This window comes from Ranitomeya variabilis, chromosome 2 (assembly GCF_051348905.1).
Source record: "Ranitomeya variabilis isolate aRanVar5 chromosome 2, aRanVar5.hap1, whole genome shotgun sequence".
NCBI lineage: Eukaryota > Metazoa > Chordata > Amphibia > Anura > Dendrobatidae > Ranitomeya > Ranitomeya variabilis.
In genome coordinates, this window is record NC_135233.1 from 830,890,891 (window position 1) to 830,917,460 (window position 26,570).

At 37.9% G+C, this 26,570-nt stretch overlaps 1 protein-coding gene across 2 annotated transcripts in view; it reads left to right on the plus strand.

Annotated features, from left to right (window-relative positions):
• CSMD1 (CUB and Sushi multiple domains 1) overlaps window positions 1-26,570 on the plus strand; it is a 2,858,343-nt gene that overhangs the window by 1,313,630 nt on the left and 1,518,143 nt on the right. For both annotated transcript variants that reach the window (XM_077290057.1, XM_077290056.1), the window contains exon 5: window positions 2,434-2,641. In XM_077290057.1, the coding sequence (XP_077146172.1) occupies window positions 2,434-2,641 (208 nt within the window). The remainder of the gene's footprint in view (window positions 1-2,433; window positions 2,642-26,570) is intronic.

Consider the following 26,570-nt stretch of genomic DNA (forward strand, 5'->3'; position numbering starts at 1 on the left):
CATTAACAGTAAAACTATTAGCTCATTTTCTGGGGAGGAACAAATCATTCTTCTCTATACGTCAGTCTAGTAAATGGGTCTTGATTTCATGAATGACAGAAAACTTTTACCCATCTGAGTGAGTTGGGCTAACTGTAAAGTTTGGTAGCAAAGATATAATATTAGGGGAAAGTTTTTCAAGGGTTGACTTAGACCCCTTTGTACTAGTGAAGGGAAATCTTGATGCTTCAGTATACTAAAACACTTTAGACAATTGCAATTTCAACTTCAACAGTTTGATGAAGGGCCCCTTGTGTTCTGGCATTACTATTTCCCCGTGCACAAAGCAAGGTGAGTTTGGTGTGGAAGAACATAACTTTCCTGCACAGAGCCATGGCCTTAACCCAATCATCCACTCAACATATTTAAGAAATGAAATGAAAAAGAGATGGCAAGCCTGGTCCCCTTGTCCAAAATCATTTTCTTTACCAAAAATGGAAACAATTTTAACTACAAAGATGAGACCAACTTCATACCTGTGGAGTTAGAATGGGATGTCTGGGATAGCAGCTCCTGTGGATGCAGCTTGTGAGTGTCTGAATACTTTTGCCTTAAAATTCTAGAAAGGTATAAAGGAGTTCTTTTTCTTCATAGTCTATAGATTTTTTTCTTCTTTTCATTAATGTTGTTTTAACTTCTCACTTTGCTTCCAGGTATACTTATATTAGTGCTTTTGATCTCACGAAAATGGTAATTTACTCAGTTTAAATACCACATTGCATTATATAAGCATGTGTGACCTTAGGAGCCAATTGAACTATACACATATTACCATTCTATTCATCTCCTTAATTTATACATGTTCAGGGACTTTAGATCATTTTAATTCCCCGCTTCACAGTCCACTGAAGTGGTCTTCAGAGCAGCTGTTAATGATTTCAGGCTCGCCATACTGATATGTCTCTGTTCATTTTCTTTCACCTCTGATGTTTTTTTTCTTTCTTTCTATACAGTTGACTGCACATATTGCACATATCTTATAGTCTTCTATAATTATTTTTCATTAAAGGGGAAAAGCACAATTATTCTACATGTGCTTAGATATATTTATAAGTCAAAAGGGTAAATGTATCACGTATTTGTGACTTTCATAAAAAATAAAAATTGCAAAAGTCACACTATTAGCAATACATATGGGTACAATTGATTTAATATTTTATTTACAGTATATACAAGATTTAGTAATGAACAGAAAACTTGCAAAACTTCTAAGCTGCCAATTGAGGTATTTGAGTTAGTTACAGCATTAAATTATCATATAAGGCACAAACTGACACTACTAGACTACCCATAAATTGATCCAAACTGTTTTTACTGCTTGAAATAAAAAACATGATAACATTAAATTTAATAGGTCAAGTGGATGTGCTAAATGGATGAATTCACTTTTTAATATTGCAAAAATGAAAAAACTAAGGATTATGTTGTGCTTAAACACAATTGAATCAACCCATCACAAGAATCGCCTGAGTAGGTTTTACATGGTAGATCAGTATGGTTCACACTGGTGACACCCACAGCAATTGCTGGTCTTGCCGCTGGATCAGCACCATAATGGGTTGTTACAAAAGTAGAAGACATCTTATGTTTTCATGCAACAAGTACAGATGTTTATTACTGGTGAAGCCAGCATTCAGTCAAATTGACCTAGCATTTATTAACAATATATACTGTATGTGATAAATATTTTAAGCTAGTACACTCCTTTACAGGTTTCTTTATAAACTGTTTTATACACCTAAAAGGTTTTGTAAAATCCACACTATTGTACATTTTTTATTCAGATAGATATACAGTGTAGAAAAAGCTTCAGTCAAAGAAATGGAGAAATACGAGATACTGTATATTTAGTTCTAACATGTAGAAGAATTTTATATTTATATGCATATATTATGTCATGTATAATGATGCAATAAATAATTACTTTCAAAATTATAATGCCCAGGAGGTTAAATCCCCATAAATTAGTACATTGTAGTGGAAATATCCTAATTTCTTTTAATTGAGTGAAGATCTCAGTATAGTATAAGCCTCTGGCATATCTGTTAAGCCAGTTTGGCCCATTTATAAAGAAAGCTGAAAAAAAGCATTTTGATCCTTACATGCAAGCTATTTAGCAAAAAAAACACTTTAAGCATACTGGTGGCTTCTGGTGTATTTCTGATTATTTAATATTATAATATTTTAAGAACAGTCTAGACATATATTGCCTATTTTTTCAATTTTAATTTATTTCTTAATGAGGATTACCATAAATTGTCTAATTGCCTGTAAGCACTAATTATGACAGTTAAAGTCAGTTATAGTAGTCCACTTTATACACCTGATCTCTCAGTGACAAGAGGTTATTTGCATTGAAAATACCTAACAATCCTTTTTATGTTTTTTTTTTAGCTGAAGGGTCATGCGGTGGAACGTTAAGAGGAACCAGCGGTATAATTTCAAGTCCTCATTTCCCATCAGAATATGAAAACAATGCTGATTGCACATGGACTATACTTGCCGAGCCTGGGGATACAATTGCACTGGTCTTTACAGATTTCCAAATGGAAGAAGGATATGACTTCTTAGAAATCAGTGGAACTGAAGCTCCATCAATATGGCAAGTAGCAAAAACTATTTTATTTCAATATGGAAACGTCATCATATTTTAATAATGTATTACATCTCGTGAAGTATGGCTAGTGTTACATTAAATGGTCATTAAAAAGAATGGTTGATCTATACATTTGGATCAAATTGGAGACAATTTGGTTGTAAGTGTAACTTTTATGTCCAATCAGTATCATCACTGTAAAAATGTTCTGGATTAGATTTGATTTTCTGGGATAGATGGTCTAGGACTATTGAGTAAAAGTGTTTTCATTAGAGATGAAACCTAAAATATAATTTTAGTAGATTATGTAATTAAAAGCTGGAAGAGTTTATCCTAATCTGTTTCATGGATATCTGTACAGATGGTCCTTGCTTTTTTTTATTTGCATCTTTATTTCATTTCTTGGATTTAACACAGCACCTAAATCTCCATATCAGTATATTAAGATGTGATTACCTATTTTTGTTGGTAGAAGAGCTGAATAGAAGTACCAGTAGATCAATGGCAGGTGCAGTAATAGTTTTACTTGACTTCATTGGTCACTTTCTTCATTAGAACAATAAATCATAGAAACTTGGTCTACTCAAGTTTAATTTTTTTATATACAGTATATATTTTAAAAACTTGTTTTCCATTTTAATTCCCATAGTATTGTAGTATATTTGAATTATTATTCCAAAATAATATTTGAAGCAAGCTCTTGCTGATTTTAGCAGCTGTTGATGGTTGTATAACACAGATGGTGCCAGTTCCTATGCCTGCTTCATACAACAGCACCCAGTCCAACTATTACATTCTAGGTAAGGAAGAGGTTAAAAGACCATGGTACGTTTGTGGTTAACATTATTGGCACATTTGATTGATTATTATAAAATAGTCTTTATCTTGAAAGTAGTTGGATATATACAAGCATAGTTGACTAGTCGGACAAAAGTAGGATTAAATGCATCCTAATTGGCTGCATAATCTTTCGCACCGATGACAGCTTCCGAATATTTTTTACCCATCTGTGAGCTTCTTGCACCTGTATGATGGTTGTTTATTCCACCCGTCTTCTTTAATTTTATCAAGTTATTGAACATAGGGTTCCTTTTTCCAATTGAAGATTTCAGTTCTTTCCAAACATTTTCAGCAGGGTTAAGATCAGTACACATTGCGTTCATGAGTATATGCTGTTTATGTGCAATATTTATAACACTTATTTCAGTATTGTACAGAGCCAAAACTTCCATATAAATTCAAAACATACTTGAATTTTTAGATTCCTTACGCATGCAACAAAAACATAAAGGAAGCATGATACAAAACGTTCCTTACTTAGGGAGCTCTTATTGCCTAGAATCATTGCTTTTTGGGAGAATATATGACATGGCCAAAAACTTAAATGTTGCTATACCCTGGATTCTTGATAAGCAGAGTAAAATGATAGATCACGCAGTATTGTTGCCTTTTCTTTTCAGCAGTTCAACAAATTAGTGGCTTGCTCAAGTCCAAAGAGATTTATGTCTATGTTGAGACATCCCCTATAAGTGTCACACATTCTATTTAAATTAAATAGATTATCACTTGCTATAAAATAGTGAAGTACTTTAATAACCTATAAAAATAGTTTAAAGTCCAAAATGAAGACATGTTTATACCTGAGTGAATGAGCACTGTTATCCTGCTCACAACTGATATATCGATCGCATCTCAAAAAGCAACACTTTTAAAAACAATTGGGCTCTCAAATCAAAAGCATTAAATAGAATGCAACTTTAGTTTATCACTACAGAAATCAATCATCGCCCTTACTTCTGCAGAGTGAGTGATAGTCAATTTCCTTTCAAATGAAAGAGAAAGAATGACATACAAAGGATATGGGAACCTTTAATCTTTCAGCTTCCAAAGCAATAAAACCAAACAAAACTTGACATTTAGGATTGAAAGATACAATGTAACCACCTTCAGTTCCATACTTTAGAATTATAGCAATATATTGAGATATTGTTAAATTATAGACTTTCCATTCAGATCTAATATTGCGTTCTCTACTGTGTGGTACATAGGTAGAAAATAATGTGACAAAATAAACAAGAGAAAAAGCTACTTTTCATTTGAGGCTTCGTTGTTAGCACGTTACATCCTTTATTTAACCCCTTCATGACCCCAGCTTTTTTTGGTTTCGCGTTTTCATTTTTCGCTCCCCTCCTTCCCAGAGCCATAACTTTTTTATTTTTCTGTCAATATGGCCATGTGAGGGATTATTTTTTGCAGGACAAGTTGTACTTTTGAATGAAATCATTGGTTTTAGCATGTCGTGTATTAGAAAACGGGAAAAATATTCCAAGTGCGGTGAAATTGCAAAAAAAATTGCAATCCCACACAAGTTTTTTGTTTGGCTCTTTTGCTAGGTTCATGAAATGCTAAAACTGACCTGACATTATGATTCTCCAGGTCATTACGAGTTCATAGACACCAAACATATCTAGGTTATTTTTTTATCTAAGTGGTAAAAAAATTCCAAGCTTTGCTAAAAAAAATTGCGCAATTTTCCGATACCCGTAGCATCTCCATTTTTTAGTTCTGGGGTTGGGTGAGGGCTTATTTTTTGCATGCCAAGCTGATGTTTTTAATGATATCATTTTGGTCCAGATATGTTCTTTTGATCACCCATTATTGCATTTTAATGCAATGTCGTGGCGACCAAAAAACATAATTCTGACGTTTCAATTTTTTTTCTCACTATGCTGTTTAGGGATCAGGTTAATTTTTTTTTTGTATTGATAGATCTGGGGATTCTGAACGCAGCGATACCAAATATGTGTAGGCTTGATTTTTTTTTTTACTGTTTTATTTTGAAAGGCGTGAAATGGAGGTGATTTAAACTTTTATTTATTTATTTTTTTCAGATTTTTTAAAACATTTTATTTACTTTTGCCATGCTTCAATAGCCTCCATGGGAGGCTAGAAGCTGGCACAACTCGATCTGCTCTGCTACATAGGAGCGATGCATAGATCGCTCCTGAGTTATAGATTTACTGCATTGTTATGAGCCACAGGGTGGCGCTCACAGCAATCCGGCATCAACAAATATAGAGGTCTTCAATAGACCTCTGCTTGTCATGCCGACACATCGCTGACCCCGGTCACGTGATGGCGGGAAGCGCTAGTTAAATGCCGCTGTCAGCGTTTGACAGTGGCATTTATCTAGTTAATAGCAGCGGGTGGATCGCGATTCCACCCACCGCTATTGCGGGCACATGTCAGCTATACAAAACAGCTGACATGTCTCGGCTTTGTGAGCCCGCATCAAAGCGGAGGTTCTGACCTTGGACGTACTCTCCCATCCGAGGTAAGAAAGGGGTTAAGGAACCATTTGCATTATAGATTTAATGTAAGGTTAATCTAGGCAATTTTACATTACTTACAGATTATACAATCATTTAACACACGTCCTAGAAAATATTTAGTGAAATATATGTAATATGAAAATAGTAGATAATATTAGATTTCAAAATAGAATGAAATATTATAAAGTATCTGAATTAATTGAAACTGATAACATGTTTAGAACAATAAACTATATTTTATATTTAAACCAAACTACTGCTCATATGACTTCATTGCCAAATAATTGTGATATGGACACATTTGGCGACAGTTTTGCCCGTCATCAGCTAAATAGGGAATGTCCCACTGACTGAGACTATCTTAGTACATAAAATTAAGAGGTAAAAAATAACCAGGCTACAGTAAAACAGCCAAATGGAAAAGAAGACTGTCAAAAATTAAATGAGACCACCAAGTTAAAGGGAATTTGTCACCAAGTTTTGCCAACTGATCTGAGATCAGTATAATGTAGAGATAGATAGCGTATTTTTTGGATTATATGATGCACTTTCTTTCCCCCAAACTTGGGGGGAAAATGGAAATGCATTTTACAATGGGGATATACCTTTCCGCCCACATTGGAGCAGGGTCCCAGGGTCGCAGCTTGAGGGGGCAAGAGCCGAGCATTGCTGCAGGCTGTAGGCTGGGATGATGGGGTGTTTGGATGTGCGCTGCTGCGGGTGTTCGGTGGTTCGGGGGCTCTGCCGACATTTTGTGAAAGCCCAGAGCCCCGCACTTACATGGTTTACTATGCGGTGGACTCCGGCAAAATGGCTGCTGGGGGCGGCGCATGCACAGATGGAGATCCCGGCACCAAGATCGCAGGAGATCTTATTTTAATTAAAAAAAAAAGGTTTGTTTTCTGATTTTTCTCCTCAAAATTTGGGGTACGTCTTATAATTTGGTGCGTCTTATAATCTACAAAATACAGTAATCTTATTCCAGCAATGTGTCACTTACTGGGCTACTTGTTGTAGTTTTGATAGGTTGATTTATCATTAGTAGATTATCACTAGAGGACTAGTAAAGCTGTTGTCATTTAGTACTCCATATTCATGAGGTGTGTAGAACCCCAACCCCACCACTGATTGACTGCTTTCTGCCTATGCACAGTATACCCAGAAAGCTGTCAATCAGTGTTGCGGTCACTGCTATACAGAGCTCAGCATTCATAGAACTAGTATATCTGCCGCAGATAAAACACTAATTTCATCAAAACTGCAGCAAGCAGCACAGTAAGTGATACCTTGTTGGAATCACGATTTCTGCCCCTAAATCATGGTTCTCTCAGAAGGGCTAACAAACAGATGTAGATAGAGTCTCTATAACACCCAAGTTCATAATGAGCAGGGATTTAAATTGTTACAAAGAAAGTTATGCTAACTTTTTCCACAAGATGTTATACTGTATTAATATGGCAATGACAGTAGCATGACCGGCGATATGGAAATTGCACTCCAAGCAAATGTACCCAGATAGATAAATATAAGATATAAAAGGTGCTTACACAATCCTTATGAATATGAGAGAGGGATCTGCCATGGCTCAGAAGGATGCAGTATTTAAATAACTTTTCTGGCCGTTTTGTTTTTACACTTGCTCAAAGCGAAAAATAATGTACACCAGCAATAATTAACAATTTCAAACATAAACATTTATAAGTTTTCAAAGATTATTCCCTCTAAAGATTTGGAGACACCTGGTTTCTGTAAGAATATCTTATCTATGGAACAAGGTCTTGCAAAGTATTCTAACAATATCTGAAGGCTTAGCCTTGGTTTAATTTAGCTGTAAAAAAAATAGAATTTTTTTAAAATGTGATGTAACTGACATATACAGTCATGGCCAAAAGTGTTGGCACCCTTAAAATTGTTCCAGAAAATGAAGTATTTCTCCCAGAAAAAATTATTGCAATTACACTTTTTATCACACGTATGTTAATTTCCTTTGTGGCTAATGGAACAACACAAAAAAAACTGAGAAAAAAGACAGCTTGGACATAATTTCCCACTAGACGCCAAAAATGAGACCAAATATAAAGTTAATGGTGCCAACAATTTTGTCTTGCCCATTTGTCTTGCCCATTTTGGGTGTTTTCTGAGAAATTATGTCCAATTTGCCTTTTATCCTCTATTTTTTTTCTGCTCTTACATACACAATGGAAAAAACATGTATAACAAAACATATTTCAGTGCAATAATTTTCGAGGAGAAATAATTAATTTTCTGGAACAATTTCAAGGATGCCAATACTTTTGGCCATGACTGTATTAAGTATCATATAACATATTGGCAAATTATGGATTACAATGGGAGAAGGTGAAAATAAGAGGCTCCATAGACTCTGCTGAGGGTGAGCAATGAGGTAAGCATTTACAAACTATGTTTATTATGCTCTGGGGTCTAGAGAGAACACATGGGATAATAAGAAGTAGCCGCATCCCAGCTTCGTAAGCCCAAGTTTTCTGTCTAGACCTCAAAACATCATAAAAAGCATCTGGCTTAGTTACAGACTCCTAGTCAGCAATCAGACCTTAGACGATGTATGTCATTACTTCAAAGTCATGAAATTACATTTTCGGTACTATTCAATATGGTCGGGCCAAAGGTGCCAGATCCACTGAATAAAATGTGGACTTGCAGAAGAGAGGGCTGCACGTCTTGACAGGGGAAGGCCAGGAAATCATGAGTATACATTTTTTTCCATTTTCTTTAACCTATGTGTATTGGGCTTCTGGGGGCTGGATAGACATAAGGGTCTAATAAGGTAGATTTGATTAGCAGCAAATAAATTTTGTGAAAATCAAATATTCTAGCAAAATCTGCCAAACTAAATTTCATCAGACTCACTAATCAATATAGGAATATTACTGAATACCTTTAATTTGCAAATTATACTTGTTATCCCTAGGAAAGTAATCAGACAAAAATCTATTGTAGAATGCACATTGTTATTCTGCTATTATTTTTGTGTTTTTACTGCATTCTTTGTATGGAGAAAATTACCTTATAACTTTTCAGGTTAATATGATTATGTTGATAGAAAATGTAAATATTTTTTTATATTTTTGATTCTTAAAAATTTGAACTTTGTTTAAACAATTTGACCTGTTTTGCCATTTTCTAGGATGCACAACTTATTTTTTAATTTTTGTATTGATTTTAAGGATCTATTTTTTAAAGAACAAATATTCATTTTTATTGGTACCATTTGGTGGTACATAACACATTTTTAACCACTTTTTATTATTATTTTATAATAATAATAATAATAACTAATACTAATTAATAATGACTGCTATATGTTGATCATTTTTATGCTACATGATCAAAATGGGTTACAATTTTAGGATAGGTTTCTCTTTTACCATAGAGAATAGACTAAAGCAGTGATATTTTTAAGTGAATGTATAGTAGAATTGATAATGAAATTTCTTTTATGAAATTTTGCTATTAATATTATGTTTATGTTTAAATCTTTATGAGATTGTGATAAACACTCATTTGTGTACTGTTTTTTGGTGAGCAAGTTAAATGTGGTTAGAGGACTCGTTTAGTTGTGAGTCATCAACATCATGATGATGCAGAAAACTCTTATTTTTCTCAACTTTTCATTCAGATAAAATACAGTGAAGTTTAGAAGTGTGCCACAGTAATTCCAACATAAAAAGAAAGTGAAGAAAAAGTGTGCCGATGAATTGAGCATACTACTGCTTCAAATTAAGCAGATAGATCCAGAGAAATTGAAAAGTTAATACTGACCTTTAGATTTGTTGAAGAAAACATCATTAGATACATCGGATAGTGCTCTTTGAGTGGGATGTAAAACACTAAAACCAGATTGTATGGGAAGCACCAGAGACTTAACAAAGAGATTATTGACCAGACAAGTAGACAGGGACGTTCAATAAGTTTTAAAGGAAACAGAATGTTACAAGTAGGGGGATATGTAGTAAAGGAGACTGTCAAGAAAGAACTTTATAGGATTGATTGACACAAGAGACTAGGGAACTAAAGTAGCTCTTTATTGAATAATGACTGCTGCAATGTAAGATTTTATCCTAATTATGGAATTGATTATTGCACAACCCACACACACAAATGCATTCTGTTACTTACAGAGCATACAGTATGTGATGTACAGTACTGCACATTTTTTTGTGATACATCCCAGTCTTGAAGTGCACTTTCAAGTAAAAATTTAATTACCACTGGTCTTCTCTGGGAGACTTCTCAGGAATATAAACTACATTCAAGAAACTAGACACAATAAAGTTTCCCATATATGGAAAAGTGTAAATTATTTTTTGACAGTATTTACCTCTGTCTGGTATTCGTTATTTCTGCTTTATAACCCCTTAATAACCAAAGGTATTTTTGGTTTTGCATTTTCATTTTTTTCTCCCCTTCTTCCTAGAGCCATGACCTTTTTATTTTTGGGTCAAAATGGCCATGTGAAGGCTTGTTTTTTGCGGGACTAATTGTACTTATGAAAAACACTATTGGTTTTACCATGTCGTTTACTGGAAAATGGGAAACAAAATCCGAGTGCAATGAAATTGCTAAAAAAGAGCAATCCCACATTTGATTTTTGTTTGGCTTTTTTACTAGGTTCACTAAATGCTAAAACTGACCTGCCAATATGATTCTCCAGGTCATTACGAGTTCATAGACACCAAAGATTTCTAGGTTCTTTTTTATCTAAGTGGTGAAAAAAAGTCAAATTTTGCAATTTTCCAATACCTGTAGCATCTCCATTTTTCATGATTTTGGGTTGGGTGAGGGCTTATTTTTTGCGTGCCGAGCTGACGTTTTTAATGATACTATTTTGGTGCATATATGATCTTTTGATTGCCCATCATTTCATTTAAACCTCTTTTTCACATCTGACGTACTATCCCGTCCATGTGCCTTGGGCCCATTTGACCATGGATGGCATAGTACATCATAGCGAATGGCCCACAAACAGGTGGTGTGCGGTCGATCGCAGCCAGGTGTCAGCTGATTCTCACAGCTGACACCCGGCACTAAATGCCAGGAGCAGTCACAGACCGCTCCTGGCACTTTAACCCCCAAAATGCTTCAATCGAACATGATTGCAGCATTCCAGAGCTGACACACGGGCTGACACAGTCCATCTCCCTTCAAATCGGAGACCCCGTGGTGTGACGTGAGGTCCCGATTGCTGCCATGGTGACCCAATGCCGTCATGTAGACATCCGGGTCTCCTGAGCTGACAAACTTCCTGTCATGCGCAATGCATGTCAGGAAGACCGTCAGGTTAGTGTACAGAAACTGCTGCGCTTACAGCTTCTATATCATGCAAATCTGCATGCTATAGAAGTGATCAGCTTGCAAAAAATGAGTTTCCCATAGTGGTACACAGTGTAAATTGTAAAATGAATACAATTTTTTTTAAATAATTGTAAAAATATCTTAAAAAATAATAAAAAATAAAATAAAAAAAATCAATATTTATAAATAAATATTTGAATTGAAAAAAATCTAAACAACAAAAGTACACATATTTGGTATCGCCACATCCATAATGACCCGACCTATAAAACTGTCCCACTAGTCAACCCCTTTAGTGAACACCATAAAAAAGGCAAAAAACAATGCTTTGTCATCATTCCACTGAACAAAACATGGAATAACACGTGATCAAAAAACGGATATAAATAAACATGGTACCATTGAAAATGTAATCTTTTCCCTCAAAAAACAAGCCTCCATACAGCTCCATCAACAGAAAAATAAAAAAGTTAAAGCTCTCAAAATAAAGTGATGCAAAAATATTAATTTTTTTATTTAAAATTATTTTTATTGCATAAAAGCGCCAATGCATAAAAAATATAAATGAGGTATTGCTGTAATCATACTAACCTGAAGAATAATACTGCTTTATCAATTTTACCACACGTGGAACGGTATAAACACCCCCCCAAAAGAAATTCATGAATTGCTGGTGGTTGTTCATTCTGCCACCCAAAATCGAAATAGAATGCGATCAAAAAATGTCATGTACCTGAAAATGCTACCAATACAACTTGTCTCTTAAGTGCAGGGTGTTGAACTCAGCTCTCATCATTCTCCTCTGCCGATCGCCGACAGAGCAAGAGAGAATGATAAGAGTCATATTCAGCACCCTGTGCCTCGGAACATCGCTTATTGTAACGCTTCTTCCTCGGGGCTGATGTGTGTCACATGGATGATATCCATGTGTGTTATGAGTATGCACGTGAGCTGGATGCTTTGTGGCCCATGCTGACATTAAAAAACAGACATGTCAGCGCATTTTGCTCATGGACGCATGGTCTGTGGAAACACACTGACATGTGCACAGACCCATTCACTTGAATAGGCAAATAGCACTTCGTTTCTCCCGAATCTCTCCACATGGCTGCCCAATAGTATAAAATTCTGTGACACACCCATGGTGTCAATATGATCACTGCACCCTTAGATGAATTCATTTAAAGGTGTAATTCATAAGAGATAGGGTCACGTATGGGGGGTTCTGCTGTTTGGCCACCTCATGGGCTCTCCCAGTGGGTCATGGCCCCAGCAAACTATAGCAGTAAAATCTGGCACTCCTTCCCTTCTGAGAACTGCCATGAGCCCAAACAGTGGTTTACCCCAACATATGGGATATCAGCATACTCAGGACAAATTGTACAATTACTTTTGGGGTCCAAATTCTTCTGTTACCCTTAGGAAAATAAAAAATTGTGTCGAAAAGATCATTTTTGTGGAAAAAATAGAATTTTTTATTTTTACGGCTCTATATTATAAACTTCTGTGAATCATTTGGGGGTTCAAAGTGCTCACCACACATCTAGATAAGTTCCTTGGGGGGTCTAGTTTCCAAAATGGGGTCACTTGTGGGGGTTTCTACTGTTTAGGCACATCAGGGGCTCTGCAAACATAACATGATGCCTGCAGACCATTCCATCAAAGTCTGCATTCCATAATGTCACTACTTCCCTTCCGAGCCCCGAAGTGTACCCAAACAGTGGTTACCCCCCCATATTGGGTATCAGCGTACTCAGGCCAAACTGGACAACAACTTTTGGGTCCTATTTCTCCAGTAACCCTTGTGAAAATAAGAAATAGCGGACTAAAAATTCATTTTTGAGGAAAGAAAAATGATTTTTTATTTTCACGGCTCTGCATTAAAAACTTCTGTGAAGCACTTGGGGGTTCAAAGTACTCACCACATATCTAGATAAGTTCCTTTGGGGGTCTAGTTTCCAAAATGGGGTCACTTGTGGGGGTTTCTACTGTTTAGGCACCTCAGGGGCTCTGCAAACGTAACATGATGCCTGCAGATCATTCCATCAAAGTTTGCATTCCAAAATGTCACTACTTCCCTTCCGAGCCCCGACGTGTACCCAAACAGTGGTTCCCCCCCACATATGGGGTATGAGCATACTCAGGACAAACTGGACAACAACTTTTGGGGTCCAATTTCTCCAGTTACCCTTGTGAAAATAAAAAATAGCGGACTATAAAATAATTTTCGAGGAAAGAAAAATGATTTTTTATTTTCACGGCTCTGCGTTATAAACTTCTGTGAAGCACTTGGGGGTTTAAAGTGGTCACCGCACATCTAGTTTAGTTCCATGGGAGGTCTAGTTTCCAAAATGGGGTCACATGTGGGGGAGCTCCAATGTTTAGGCACACAGGGGCTCTCCAAACGCGATATGGTGTCCGCTAATGATTGGAGCTAATTTTTCATTCAAAAGTCAAATGGCGCTCCTTCCCTTCTGAGCCCTGCCGTGTGCACAAACAGTGGTTTACCCCATATGTGAAATATCGGTGAACTCAGGAGAAATTGCCCAACACATATTATGATCCATTTTATCCTTTTGCCCATGTGAAAATGAACAAATTGAGTCTAAAATTTTTTATTTTTTTTTAAAAAGTACTTTTTCATATTTACAGATCAATTTGTGAAGCACCTGGGGGTTCAAAGTGCTCACTATGCATCTAGATAAGTTCCTTGGGGGGTCTAGTTTCCAAAATGGGGTTACTTGTGGGGGAGCTCCAATGTTTAGGCACAGAGGGGCTCTCCAAACGCGACATGGTGTCCGCTAAAGATCAGAGCCAATTTTTCATTGAAAAAGTCAAATGGCGCTCCTTCCCTTCCGAGCCCTGTCATGCGCCCAAACAGTGGTTCCCCCCACATATGGGGTATCGGCATACTCAGGACAAATTGTACAATAACTTTTGGGGTCCATTTTCTCTTTTTACCCTTGGGAAAATAAAAAAATTGTTGCTAAAAGATCATTTTTGTGACTAAAAAGTTAAATGTTCATTTTTCCTTCCATGTTGCTTCTGCTGCTGTGAAGCACCTGAAGGGTTAATAAACTTCTTGAATGTGGTTTTGAGCACCTTGAGGGGTGCAGTTTTTAGAATGGTGTCACTTTTAGCTATTTTCAGCCATATAGACCCCTCAAACTGACTTCAAATGTGAGGTGGTCCCTAAAAAAATGGTTTTGTAAATTTTGTTGTAAAAATGAGAAATCGCTGGTCAAATTTTAACCCTTATAACTTCCTAGCAAGAAAAAATTTGTTTCCAAAATTGTGCTGATGTAAAGTAGACATGTGGGTAATGTTATTTATTAACTATTTTGTGTCACATAACTCGTTTAACAAAATAAAAATTAAAAATTTGAAAATTGCAACATTTTCAAAATTTTTGCCAAATTTCCATTTTTTCCACAAATAAACGCAAAAATTATAGAACTAAATTTACCACTAACGTGAAACCCACTATGTCACAAAAAACAATCTCAGAACCGCTAGGATCCTTTGAAGCGTTCCTGAGTTATTACCTCATAAAGGGACACTGGTCAGAATTGCAAAAAACGGCCAGGTCATTAAGGTCAAAATACTGTAGGCTGGGTCATGAAGGGGTTAACATGCATCCACCCTTGGGGGTAAAAATGTTAATGCAATGTCACAGCAACCAAAAAAATTGTAATTCTAGCATTTTTACTTTTTTTAGCTATGCTTTCAGGTTAATCCTTTTTTCTATTGATAGATCGGGCAGTTCTAAACACGTCAATGCCAAATATGTGTATGTTTGATTTTTTTTGTTTATTTTGAATGGGACGAAAGGTGGGGTGATTTAACCCCTTTACTCCCAAGGGTGGTTTGCACATTAATGACCAGGCCAATTTTTACAATTCAGACCACTGTCCCTTTATGAGGTCATAACTCTGGAACGCTTCAACAGATCCTGGTGATTGTGACATTGTTTTCTTGTGACATATTGTACTTCATGATAGTGGTAAAATTTCTTTGATATTACCTGCGTTTATTTGTGAAAAAATGGAAATTTGGCGAAAATTTTGAAAATTTCACAATTTTCCAAATTTGAATTTTTATGCAATTAAATCACAGAGATATGTCACACAAAATACTTAACAAGTAACATTTCCCACATGTCTACTTTACATCAGCACAATTTTGGAACCAAAATTTTTTTTTTAGGGAGTTATAAGGGTTAAAAGTTGACCAGCAATTTCTCATTTTTACAACACAATTTTTTTTTAGGGACCACATCTCATTTTAAGTCATTTTGAGGGGTCTATATGATAGAAAATAACCAAGTGTGACACCATTCTAAAAACTGCACCCCTCAAGGTGCTCAAAACCACATTCAAGAAGTTTAGCAACCCTTCAGGTGTTTCACAGGATTTTTTGGAATGTTTAAATAAAAATGAACATATAATTTTTTTCACCAAAAATTTACTTCAGCTCCAATTTGTTTTATTTTACCAAGGGTAACAGGAGAAAATGGAAAAGTTGTTATACAATTTGTCCTGAGTACACTGATACCCCATATGTGTGTGTAAACCACTGTTTGAGCGCATGGCAGAGCTCGGAAGGGAAGGAGCGCCATTTGACTTTTCAATGCAAAATTGACTGGAATTGAGATGGGACGCCATGTTGCGTTTGGAGAGCCCCTGATGTGCCTAAACATTGAAACCCCCCACAAGTGACATCATTTTGGAAAGTAGACCCCCTAAGGAACTTATCTAGATGTGTAATGAGCACTTTGACCCATTAAGTGATTCACAGAAGTTTATAATGCAGAGCCGTAAAAATAAAAAATCATATTTTTTCATAAAAATGATTTTTTCGCCCCCAATTTTTTTTTTCCCAAGGGTAAGAGAAAAATTTGGACCCCAAAAGTTGTTGTCCAATATGTTCTGAGTACGCTGATACCCCATATGTGGGGGTAAACCACTGTTTGGGCGCATGGGAGAGCTCGGAAGGGAAGGAGCACTGTTTTACTTTTTCAACGCAGAATTGGCTGGAATTGAGATCGGACGCCATGTCGCATTTGGAGAGACCCTGATGTGCCTAAACAGTGGAAACCCCCCAATTATAACTGAACCCCTAATCCAAACACATCCCTAACCCTAATCCCAACGGTAACCCTAACCAAACCCCTAACCCTGACATTCCCCTTAACCCTAATCCCAAACCCTATTCCCAACCGTAAATTTAATCCAAACCCTATCCCTAACTTTTGCCCCAACCCTAACCCTAACTTTAGCCCCAACCCTAACCCTTACCCTAGCCCTAACCCTTGCCCTAACCCTATCCCTAACCCTAACCCTTGCCCTAACCCTAACCCTAGCCCTAACCCTAGCCATAACCCTTGCCCTAACCCTAACCCTAACCCTAGCCCTAATCCTAGCCCTAACCCTAACCCTAACCGTAATGGAAAAATCGAAATAAATACTTTTTTTAATTTTATATTTTTTTGCTAACTAAGGGGGTGATGAAGGGGGGTTTGAGAGATGCTTTTTATTGCAAAAAATATTTTTTGCGTTACCACATTTTGAGAGCTATAATTTTTCCATACTTTGGTCCACAGAGTCATGTGATGTCTTGTTTTTTGCGGGACGAGTTGCTGCTTTTAACGGTAAAATTTTCGGGCATGTGACATTTTTTATCGCTTTTTATTCCGATTTTTGTGAGGCAGAATGACCAAAAACCAGCTATTCATAAATTTCTTTTGGGGGGAGGTGTTTATACCGTTCCGCATTTGGTAAAATGGATAAAGCAGTTTTATTCTTTGGGTTGTACGATTACAGCGTTACCTCATTTATATCATTTTTTATGTTTTGGCGCTTTTATACGATAAAAACTATTTTAAATAAATAATTATTATTTTTGTATCGCTTTATTCTGAGGACTATAACTTTTTTATTTTTTCTTTGATGAAGCTGTATCATGACTCGTTTTTTGCGGGACAAGATTACATTTTCAGTGGTACAATGGTTATTTATATCTGTCTTTTTGATCACGTGTTATTCCACTTTTTGTTTGGTGGTATGATAATAAAGCGTTTTTTGCCTCGTTTTTTTATGGTGTTCACTGCAGCGAGGAGGAGGTAAGAGACCATCGGAGCAACGTGATCACATCGCGTTGCTCAGGGGGTCTCAGGGAAGCACGCAGGGAGCCCCCTCCCTGCGCGATGCTTCCCTATACTGCCGGAACACTGTGATCATGTTTGATCGCAGTGTGCTGGGGGTTAATGTGCCGAGGGCGGTCCGTGACCGCTCCTGGCACATAGTGCCGGATGTCAGCTGCGATAGTCAGCTGACACCCGGCCGCGATCGGCCGCGCTCCCCCGTGAGCGTGGCTGATCGCATATGACATACTATGCCGTCGGTGGTAATACGGGCCCACCCCTGTTGTGGATTCTGTTTTTGGGCTCCCTCTGGTGGTTACAACTGGTACTGGGTGACTTTGGTGGGTTGCGGTTTCTGGTTTCCACCTGTCCATCAGAGGCTGGGTGTTTCCTATTTAACCTGGCTTCCCTGTCATTCCCTTGCCGGCTATCAATGTTCTCAGATGTTCTCAGTTTGGTTCTGACTACCTGCTTCCAGATCTCTCAGGATAAGCTAAGTTATGCTTTTCAGTTGTTTTGTTTTTTGTCCAGCTTGCTAAATATTACTCTATGCTAGTTGGAAGCTCTAGTGGGCTGAGGTGCTCCCCATGTGCCATGAGTTGGCACATGGGTGCTTGTAATCTCAGGATGGTTTTTGATTAGGGTTTTTTGCTGACCGCTCAGACCCCTTTTGTATCCTTCTGCTTTCTAGTTATAGCGGGCCTCGTTTTGCTAACTCTATTTTCATATCTATGTGCGTGCCTTCCTCTCATTTTCACCGTCAATACATGTGGGGGGCAACTATACCTTTGGGGTTTATTTCTCTGGAGGCAAGTTAGGTCTTTATTTTCTCTGCAGTGCTAGTTAGCTCTTAGGCTGGCACGAGGCGTCTAGAATCAACGTAGGCACGCTCCCTGGCTATTTCTAGTTGTGTTTGTCAGGAGTAGGGCAGCGGTCAGCCCAGGTTCCATCACCCTAGAGCTCGTCCGTTATTTTAGTTATTTTTTGCTTGTCCAGTGCGATCCCCTAGCCATTGGGATCCATAACAGTTCCTAGAGCTCGTCCGTTATTTTAGTTATTTTTTGCTTATCCAGTGCGATCCCCTAGCCATTGGGATCCATAACACACCCCACCTTGACTGGATAGTACATCTAATGTCAGAAAGGGGTTAAACTTTTTTTAATTTTTTAAAAACATTTTTCTTTACTTTTGTCATGCTTCAATAGTCTCCATTTGGAGACTAGAAACTGCCACAATGTGATTGGCTCTGCTACATAGAGGTGATGTTCAGATTGCCTATATATAGCAGAATTACTCACTTGCTATGCATGCTGACCACTGGGTGACACTCACAGCAAGCGAGCACTAACAACCATAGAGGTCTCCGGGAGACCTCTGCTTGTCATGCCAACCCATCGGTGACCAGTGATCACGTGCCAGGGGTGGGCGGATTTCCAGCTCGATGGCCGGAAGCGTGAGGTAAATTCTGCTGTCAGCATTTGACAGCGGCATTTAGCGGGCTAATAGCCATGGGTGAATTGCGATTCCACCTGCGGCTGTTCTGGGCACATAGTAAAAATAAGTAAACTGACTGAACAATATATATAATAATTATAAATGCTGGTGCATAGCCAAAAAATACATACATAATAATAGATTATGGCTGCACACATCTGTGCTAAAATAAGGAAGTTTGAAATATAAGGAATAGGAATAGCATAACGGCTTATGAACTTTATGAACAAACATGAGATTTTAGCACAAGATTTGGCCAAATATTGTGAGCCCATTCACCAACGACAAGGTAATCTCAGATCTATTATTATGTATGTATTTTTTTGGCTATGCACCAGCATTTATAATTATTATATATATTGTTCAGTCAGTTTACTTATATTTACTATGTACTATTTTCTGACTTGAACGTCCCGCCCTTCACCATACCTGTGATTTTTAATTACATCTTAACACTATTGGTTCTGAGCCTCCCTATATAAGAAGGCTTTATCATGTCATTAGCCACAAGCATGTGTTCACATTGGGCAGTAGCTCAGAGACCATAGGTAAGTGTTCACACCAGGCAGGCAGTGTAGTTACCCATTCAATCTGAGATTACCTTGTCGTTGGTGAATGGGCTCACAATATTTGGCCAAATCTTGTGCTAAAATCTCATGTTTGTTCATAAAGTTCATAAGCCGTTATGCTATTCCTATTCCTTATATTTCAAACTTCCTTATTTTAGCACAGATGTGTGCAGCCATAATCTATTATTATGTTCTGGGCACATGTCAGCTGTGCAAAACAGCAGACATGTACTCAGAAAGATGCGGGCTCACCGCCGGAGCCCACATCAAAGAGAGAGAAACCTACATCTGCGTAAATGTATGCCCGATGTCACAAAGGGGTTAAAGTGTCAGCCCAAACTGATAATGTAAGCTTTTGGCCTGGTAGGGGATATAAGCCCATAAGCCCATAAGCCCATAATCTAAATTTTAGTGTTCTCCCTGCCTTTGCTCTAAAAATTTAAATTGAAATAAATATGCTTAAAAGGGTGCTTAATGCCCCATTTTCTAGGTCAAGAGGCTCAGTGCAACTTTTGTACCTGTAGTTTTGCATGTCCCCTCCTTTCTCGCTATTCATTGATAGTGCTGGATGTCCTCAACTTTCTCTGTAGACAGTGATTACTTCAGGCAAGCTAGCACTGTTCACAACCAGTAAGGGAGGCAGAGGCATGCAAAACCGGAAATGGAACAGTACATTGAACAGTTTGGACATGTGAGGGGTGTATCGAGCAGCATAATGAACATATTTGAGTGAACTTTGTTTCTGCAGAACCTAATCAGCAATTAAACACTAGGGGCCAAATTCATTAATGCATTTCCAGCAGTTTGTCAAGTTTTGGTGTTTTGCTGTAAGAAAAATTTAAGTAATATCAGCCCACCGATATGGAAAAATACTGTAGGTTAGGATGCGGTGCAAGGAGATGTTACACTGATTCCTGTGCAATGAATACCATGAGGAGAGGAGGACAAAACCAGCAACTACAAAAGGAAAACATTTTATTAGAACATCACATTTGTTCAATCCATTAAATCCAGGGAAGTTCAATTAAAAAGAAATGAAGAAAGTCAAGATAAAGATGTTGAGTCTCCGCATTATAAGCTATACAGTCTGAAGAAATAAGGAATTTGTAGCAGATGCCCTGGTAAGGAGGATAGGAGGAAACATCCCTATGACATATATACTGTAAACACAAGTCGCACACGAATGAAGATAAACAAATGCATACACATTAACTGTCAATTAGTATACTAATAATGAGTTAAATTGTGAAAGATCAATGAATTATTAAAAAAATATAAATATGTATATAAAAAAACATAAGCGCAGGCACTTATTACTAGTAAACAACTCGTGGATGTAAATAATTATGGAAGATATAAAAGTCCAATTAAAAAAAGGTATACATTAATTAACAAAACCAAGAAATTGGAAAAAAAGGAATAACACAAAATAACTGTGCTATGATATGGACATAAGAAAAAAGCATACTACGTTTTCCACTAAAAAAGTTGCATAATCAATTAAAGGCAGAAAATATATCATTTTTACTTTGTGTATAATTCATGAAACATCTGTGACATATTGATGAATCTGGTACAAAAAACAACAGCAAATGCAGGGCAGGACAAAAAAGAAAAGTGATATGCAAATGATGAATCAGGCCCCAAACTTACAGGGCTATATCCCATACAGTTCTACAATGGCGGAAATAAGTGTTTGATCCCTTGCTGATTTTGTAAGTTTGCCCACTGACAAAGACATGAACAGTAAATAATTTTAAGGGTAGGTTAATTTTAACATTGAGAGTTAAAATATCAAAAATAAAATCCAGAAAATCACATTGTTTAAAGTATATAAATGTATTTGCATTTTGCAGTGAGAAATAAGTATTTGGTCCCCTACCAACCATTAAGAGTTCTGGCTCCTACAGACCAGGTAGATGCTCCTAATCCACTCATTATTTGCATTAGAGACAGCTGTCTTACATAGTCATATTTATAAAAAGACTTCTGTCCATAGATTCAATTAATCAGTCAGACTATACCCTCTACAACTTGGGCAAGTCCAAAGAGCTTAATGAGGATGTCAGGGACAAGCTCATAGAACTGCACAAAGCTGGAATGGGCTTCAAAATCATAAGTAAGACGCTGGGTGAGAACAAGATAACTGTTGGTGCAATAGTAAGAAAATGGAAGAAATACAAAATGACTCAATCGGCATCGATCTAGGGCACCATGCAAAATCTCATCTTGTGGGGTACCCTTGATCATGAGGAAGGTGAGAGCTCTGCCTAAAACTACATGGGTGAACTTGTTAATGATTTCAAGGCAGCTGGGACCACAGTCACCAAGAAAACCATTGGTAAGGGTAACACATTACCCCGTAAAGGTTTAAAATCCTGCAGTGCCCACAATGTCCCCCTGCTCAAGAAGGCACAAGTGCAGACACATCTAAAGATTGCCAATGAACACTTGGATAATTCTGTGAGTGATTGGCAAAAGGTGCTGTGGTCAGATGAGACAAAAATTGAGGTCTTTGAAATTAACTCAACTCACCATGTTTGGAGGAAGATAAATGCTGCCTATGACCCAAAGATCACTGTCACCACTGTCAAGCATGGAGGTGGAAGCATTATGTTTTGCGGGTGTTTCTCTGCTAAGGGGACAGGACTACTTCACTGCATCAGTGGGAGAATGGATGGAGCCATGTACTGTAAAATCCCTCTTCCAGCAAGACAATGACCCAAAACATACCTCCAAGGCAACAAAGGAGTAGCTAAAAAAAGCACATTAAGGTCATGGAGTAACCTAGCCAGACTCCAGATCTTATTCCTATAGAAAAGTTATGCTGGGAGTTGAAGCTCCGAGTTGCCAAGCGACAGCCTCAAAATCTTACTGATTTAGAGATGATCTGCGAAGAGGAGTTGTTAGGATTTTCCAATCACACTAAACAAAAATAACTAATATAGTGTGATTGCAACCCAGGGTCCACTGTACAGAGATGTTAACCTGCAGCTAAAGTAATGGTGGGACCATGCAGCGAGTGAACTCAACGTACAGATGGAGTTAAACATCACTCTGTGAGAACTGTGCACTAATTCCCCTACTCTGATGACTTCTCAGAGAGGTGAACACAGTAGCAGAACAGATGCTCTGCTATAGATCTGTGTCCCTTGCACACACAGTAACAAAACAACCTCTGCACAGAACGGTGCAGCTAACTGCATCTAAGGAGATATGGCACTAGACATGATCCCTGTTAACCTCACAGGGAGTCATAGCCCTCTGGCGAGATAGAGGACATTCAGTGATCTCTTAAAGAGCGCATGCACTCAACAACTCCTCTACGGAGTAGCCTGAATTCTAATGGCTTAAACGCTAGCCCTGAATTCACGCACACTAGCTCCTTTCCGGATATGCTGGAATTCTAACTGCTTACAGCCGACCCTGAGCACATGCATACAGAGATCATACTTGTGCAGAGCCCCATACAGACACATAAGCATAATGACACTAGTTCGTCTGCATGTGCTTCTGAGACCCTTTTATAGATTTCAGCTCATGTCCTGGACCTTGCTCGTGGGCTAATACGGAGCTACCACATCACCAGAATAGCTGATGACCGACCACCAATGAGACGCCACCACATCACAGGCATGCTCAGTAGTATGAATCTGGACTTAGTCTCCAGAGCTTTATTTCGTCGTTGCTTACCTCTGGTTATCATATGCTTGACTGAAGAGCCAGCAACAGCCAGACAAACAGCACAAGCCTGAGCAACATGCTGGGACAGATGCCTATGCTCAGCAGCAGCCACAGTGGCTGAAGCTGAATGGGAGACCGCAGGTGCAGACAAGGCTTGGGATCCACCCTTTGCAGCAGGAGAATCCTGCCTCCTAACAGGAGTGGACCAAAATTCCTCCTGACATGTGCGCAAACCTAATCATCAACTACAAAAAAAGTCTGACTGCTGTGCTTGCCAACAAGAGTTTTGCCACCAAGTATTGAGTCTTATTTGCCAAAGGGATCAAACACTTATTTCTCACTGCAATATGCAAGTAAATATATATAATTTATACAATGTGATTTTCTGGATTTCATTCTTGATATTGTATCTCTCAATGTTAACATTATCCTACCCTTAAAATTATAGACTGTCCATGTCTTTGTCAGTGGACAAACTTACAAAATCAGCAAGGGATCAAATACTTATTTCCCCCTCTGTATGTGCCTAATTTATACTGTCATTTATATTGATGCATTTGAAATTTTATTTCACCTCCTACCTAGCTCATTATAAACCAATCCATTGCCTTATATCCAAGAGAGAAATTGTACAGTATTGAACATGTCATACACTCAGTTATTTGTGTTTGTGTATATTTGTCTCAGATGTGCCTTGGGACTACTTTTGGTTGGTGATTTGTGTTTTAATTACAAGAAAAACACTCAACATTTTTACCATTCAAGTTTCCCTAGAGTCTTTCCCAGCAGTCCTCACCCCGCCATTGCCAAAATACCTTATTTCTTTTTAAAACAAGACAAAAAAATGGAGCTTCCATCCCAGATACTAAAAAGTATCAATTTATTCCATGAAGTCAAATAGTAACATTTATTTAAATACATATGATATATATTAGAACAACAATACAAAAGACGTGTTCAGCAAAGAGATCAGGTAGATAGCGGTGTGAATGTCATAATACTATATTAAGTGCTTAGTGGAATCTCATATTGTCACAGGAAAAAGAGCAAGGTAGTAGGATGGTGAATTGTAAACATAATACTCAGTACCTAGAGCCAAAGTGCCCTGTATATATCAACCATCCCATATCCTATAGTTCTTTACCCATCATGCGGTGTATCGGGACACACGCAGCGCAGACCGCAAAGTACGAATGCTTTACGTTTTAGTTGTTTAATCTTATCAATTGACAAAATGCTCAGTGAATGAGCATGGTTTGATGCATATCATAACACATAATGCCTATGCTGACTAGACCCATGGTGTGAAGAAGACGATCGGTTCCCAAATGAAGCCCAGACTAAAATGTCCAAGCAAGGATTTGAAAAATATGGTTACGGCCTGGAAGACATTTTTTCTTTTGTCAGCCCTTTTGAATCCACTGAAATAGCTGACATCTGGCCAACATTTTGTTAGATTCACATGAATCAAATCTCCAAATATTTGGATTCTGGCCATTCTGAGTTTTTTTGGTTACATTCAAAGTGATTTCGATTTGCCTTAAACAATATGCTTATTTCTACTGAACACCTTAAATATATAATGCAATATTGCGATTACTTTATATTTACTGCTTAAACATTTTCATAAAACAATGACACATATATCTTTTCTGTATTCCTGGAATCAGGGATCTGTTTGAAGAGTGAATAAGTTGGATAGGTATTGTGGGACTTATTGTAAACCTTTATAGCAAATACGTTATAACAAATTAAATAAGCATAACTTCTTATTTTCTTAATCATATATGTCATTCTGTATTGCTAATTTATTATCTGTGCATTAAATGTTGATTTCACCTTGACTTTCTTGCTAAACCTCATTAATTCTTCTATAATGTAAAATCTAATGTAATATGTACTGACATTATATTCAGAATTTACATTTATATTAAAGATAATTCCTCAGATGAATTTAGTAATAGAAATTAATTATGTATAATGTTAGAAATATAGAATTGCTGCTTTGGTTTAGAATAATGAGTTTGAAACATAAGAAATGCTGTATTTTAATCCTTAAAAGCACATATTAAAAACAAATCCTAAACAACAGTGCTTAAAAATCACAGTGGCAACGCTTATTGCATCAACACTTTTTATCTGCTTGTGTGGAATGCAGAGTATTACACACACTAAAATTAATGACTTTTTTTAATCTATCATCCAGCTATTAAAATTACTGTCAGCTATACTCTGGACTTTTTATTTGGTTTCTGGTATTTGTCAGTGAGTAGTGTTGAGCGATACCGTCCGATACTTGAAAGTATCGGTATCGGAAAGTATCGGCCGATACCGGCAAAGTATCGGATCCAATCCGATACCGATACCCGATACCAATACAAGTCAATGGGACTCAAGTATCGGACGGTATTCCTGATGGTTCCCAGGGTCTGAAGGAGAGGAAACTCTCCTTCAGGCCCTGGGAACCATATAAATGTGTAAAAGAAAGAATTAAAATAAAAAATATCGCTATACTCACCTGTCCGACGCAGCCGGGACCTCAGCGAGGGAACCGGCAGCGTTGTTTGTTTAAAATTCGCGCTTTTACTTGGTTACGTGAATTCCCGGCTTGTGATTGGTCAGGGCGGCCATGTTGCCGGGACGCGGACCAATCACAGCAAGCCGTGACGAAATTACGTCACGGCTTGCTGTGATTGGTCCGCGTCCCGGCAACATGGCCGCCATTAACCAATCACAAGCCGTGACGTCACGGGAGGCTGGACTTGCGCACTTTTTAAAAAACGCGCGTGTCCAGCCTCCCGTGACGTCACGGCTTGTGATTGGTTAATGGCGTCCATGTTGCCGGGACGCGGACCAATCACAGCAAGCCGTGACGTAATTTCGTCACGGCTTGCTGTGATTGGTCCGCGTCCCGGCAACATGGCCGCCCTGACCAATCACAAGCCGGGACGTCACTGGAGGCTGGACACGCGCGCTTTTTAAAAAAACGCGCATGTCCAGCCTCCCGTGACGTCACGGCTTGTGATTGGTTAATGGCGGCCATGTTGCCGGGACGCGGACCAATCACAGCAAGCCGTGACGTAATTTCGTCACGGCTTGCTGTGATTGGTCCGCGTCCCGGCAACATGGCCGCCCTGACCAATCACAAGCCGGGAATTCACGTAACCAAGTAAAAGCGCGAATTCTAAACAAACAACGCTGCCGGTTCCTTCGCTGAGGTCCAGGCTGCTTCGGACAGGTGAGTATAGCGATATTTTTTATTTTAATTCTTTCTTTTACACATTTTTACATTAATGTTGTTTCGATACCCGATACCCGATATCACAAAAATATCGGATCTCGGTATCGGAAATTCCGATACAGCAAGTATCGGCCGATAC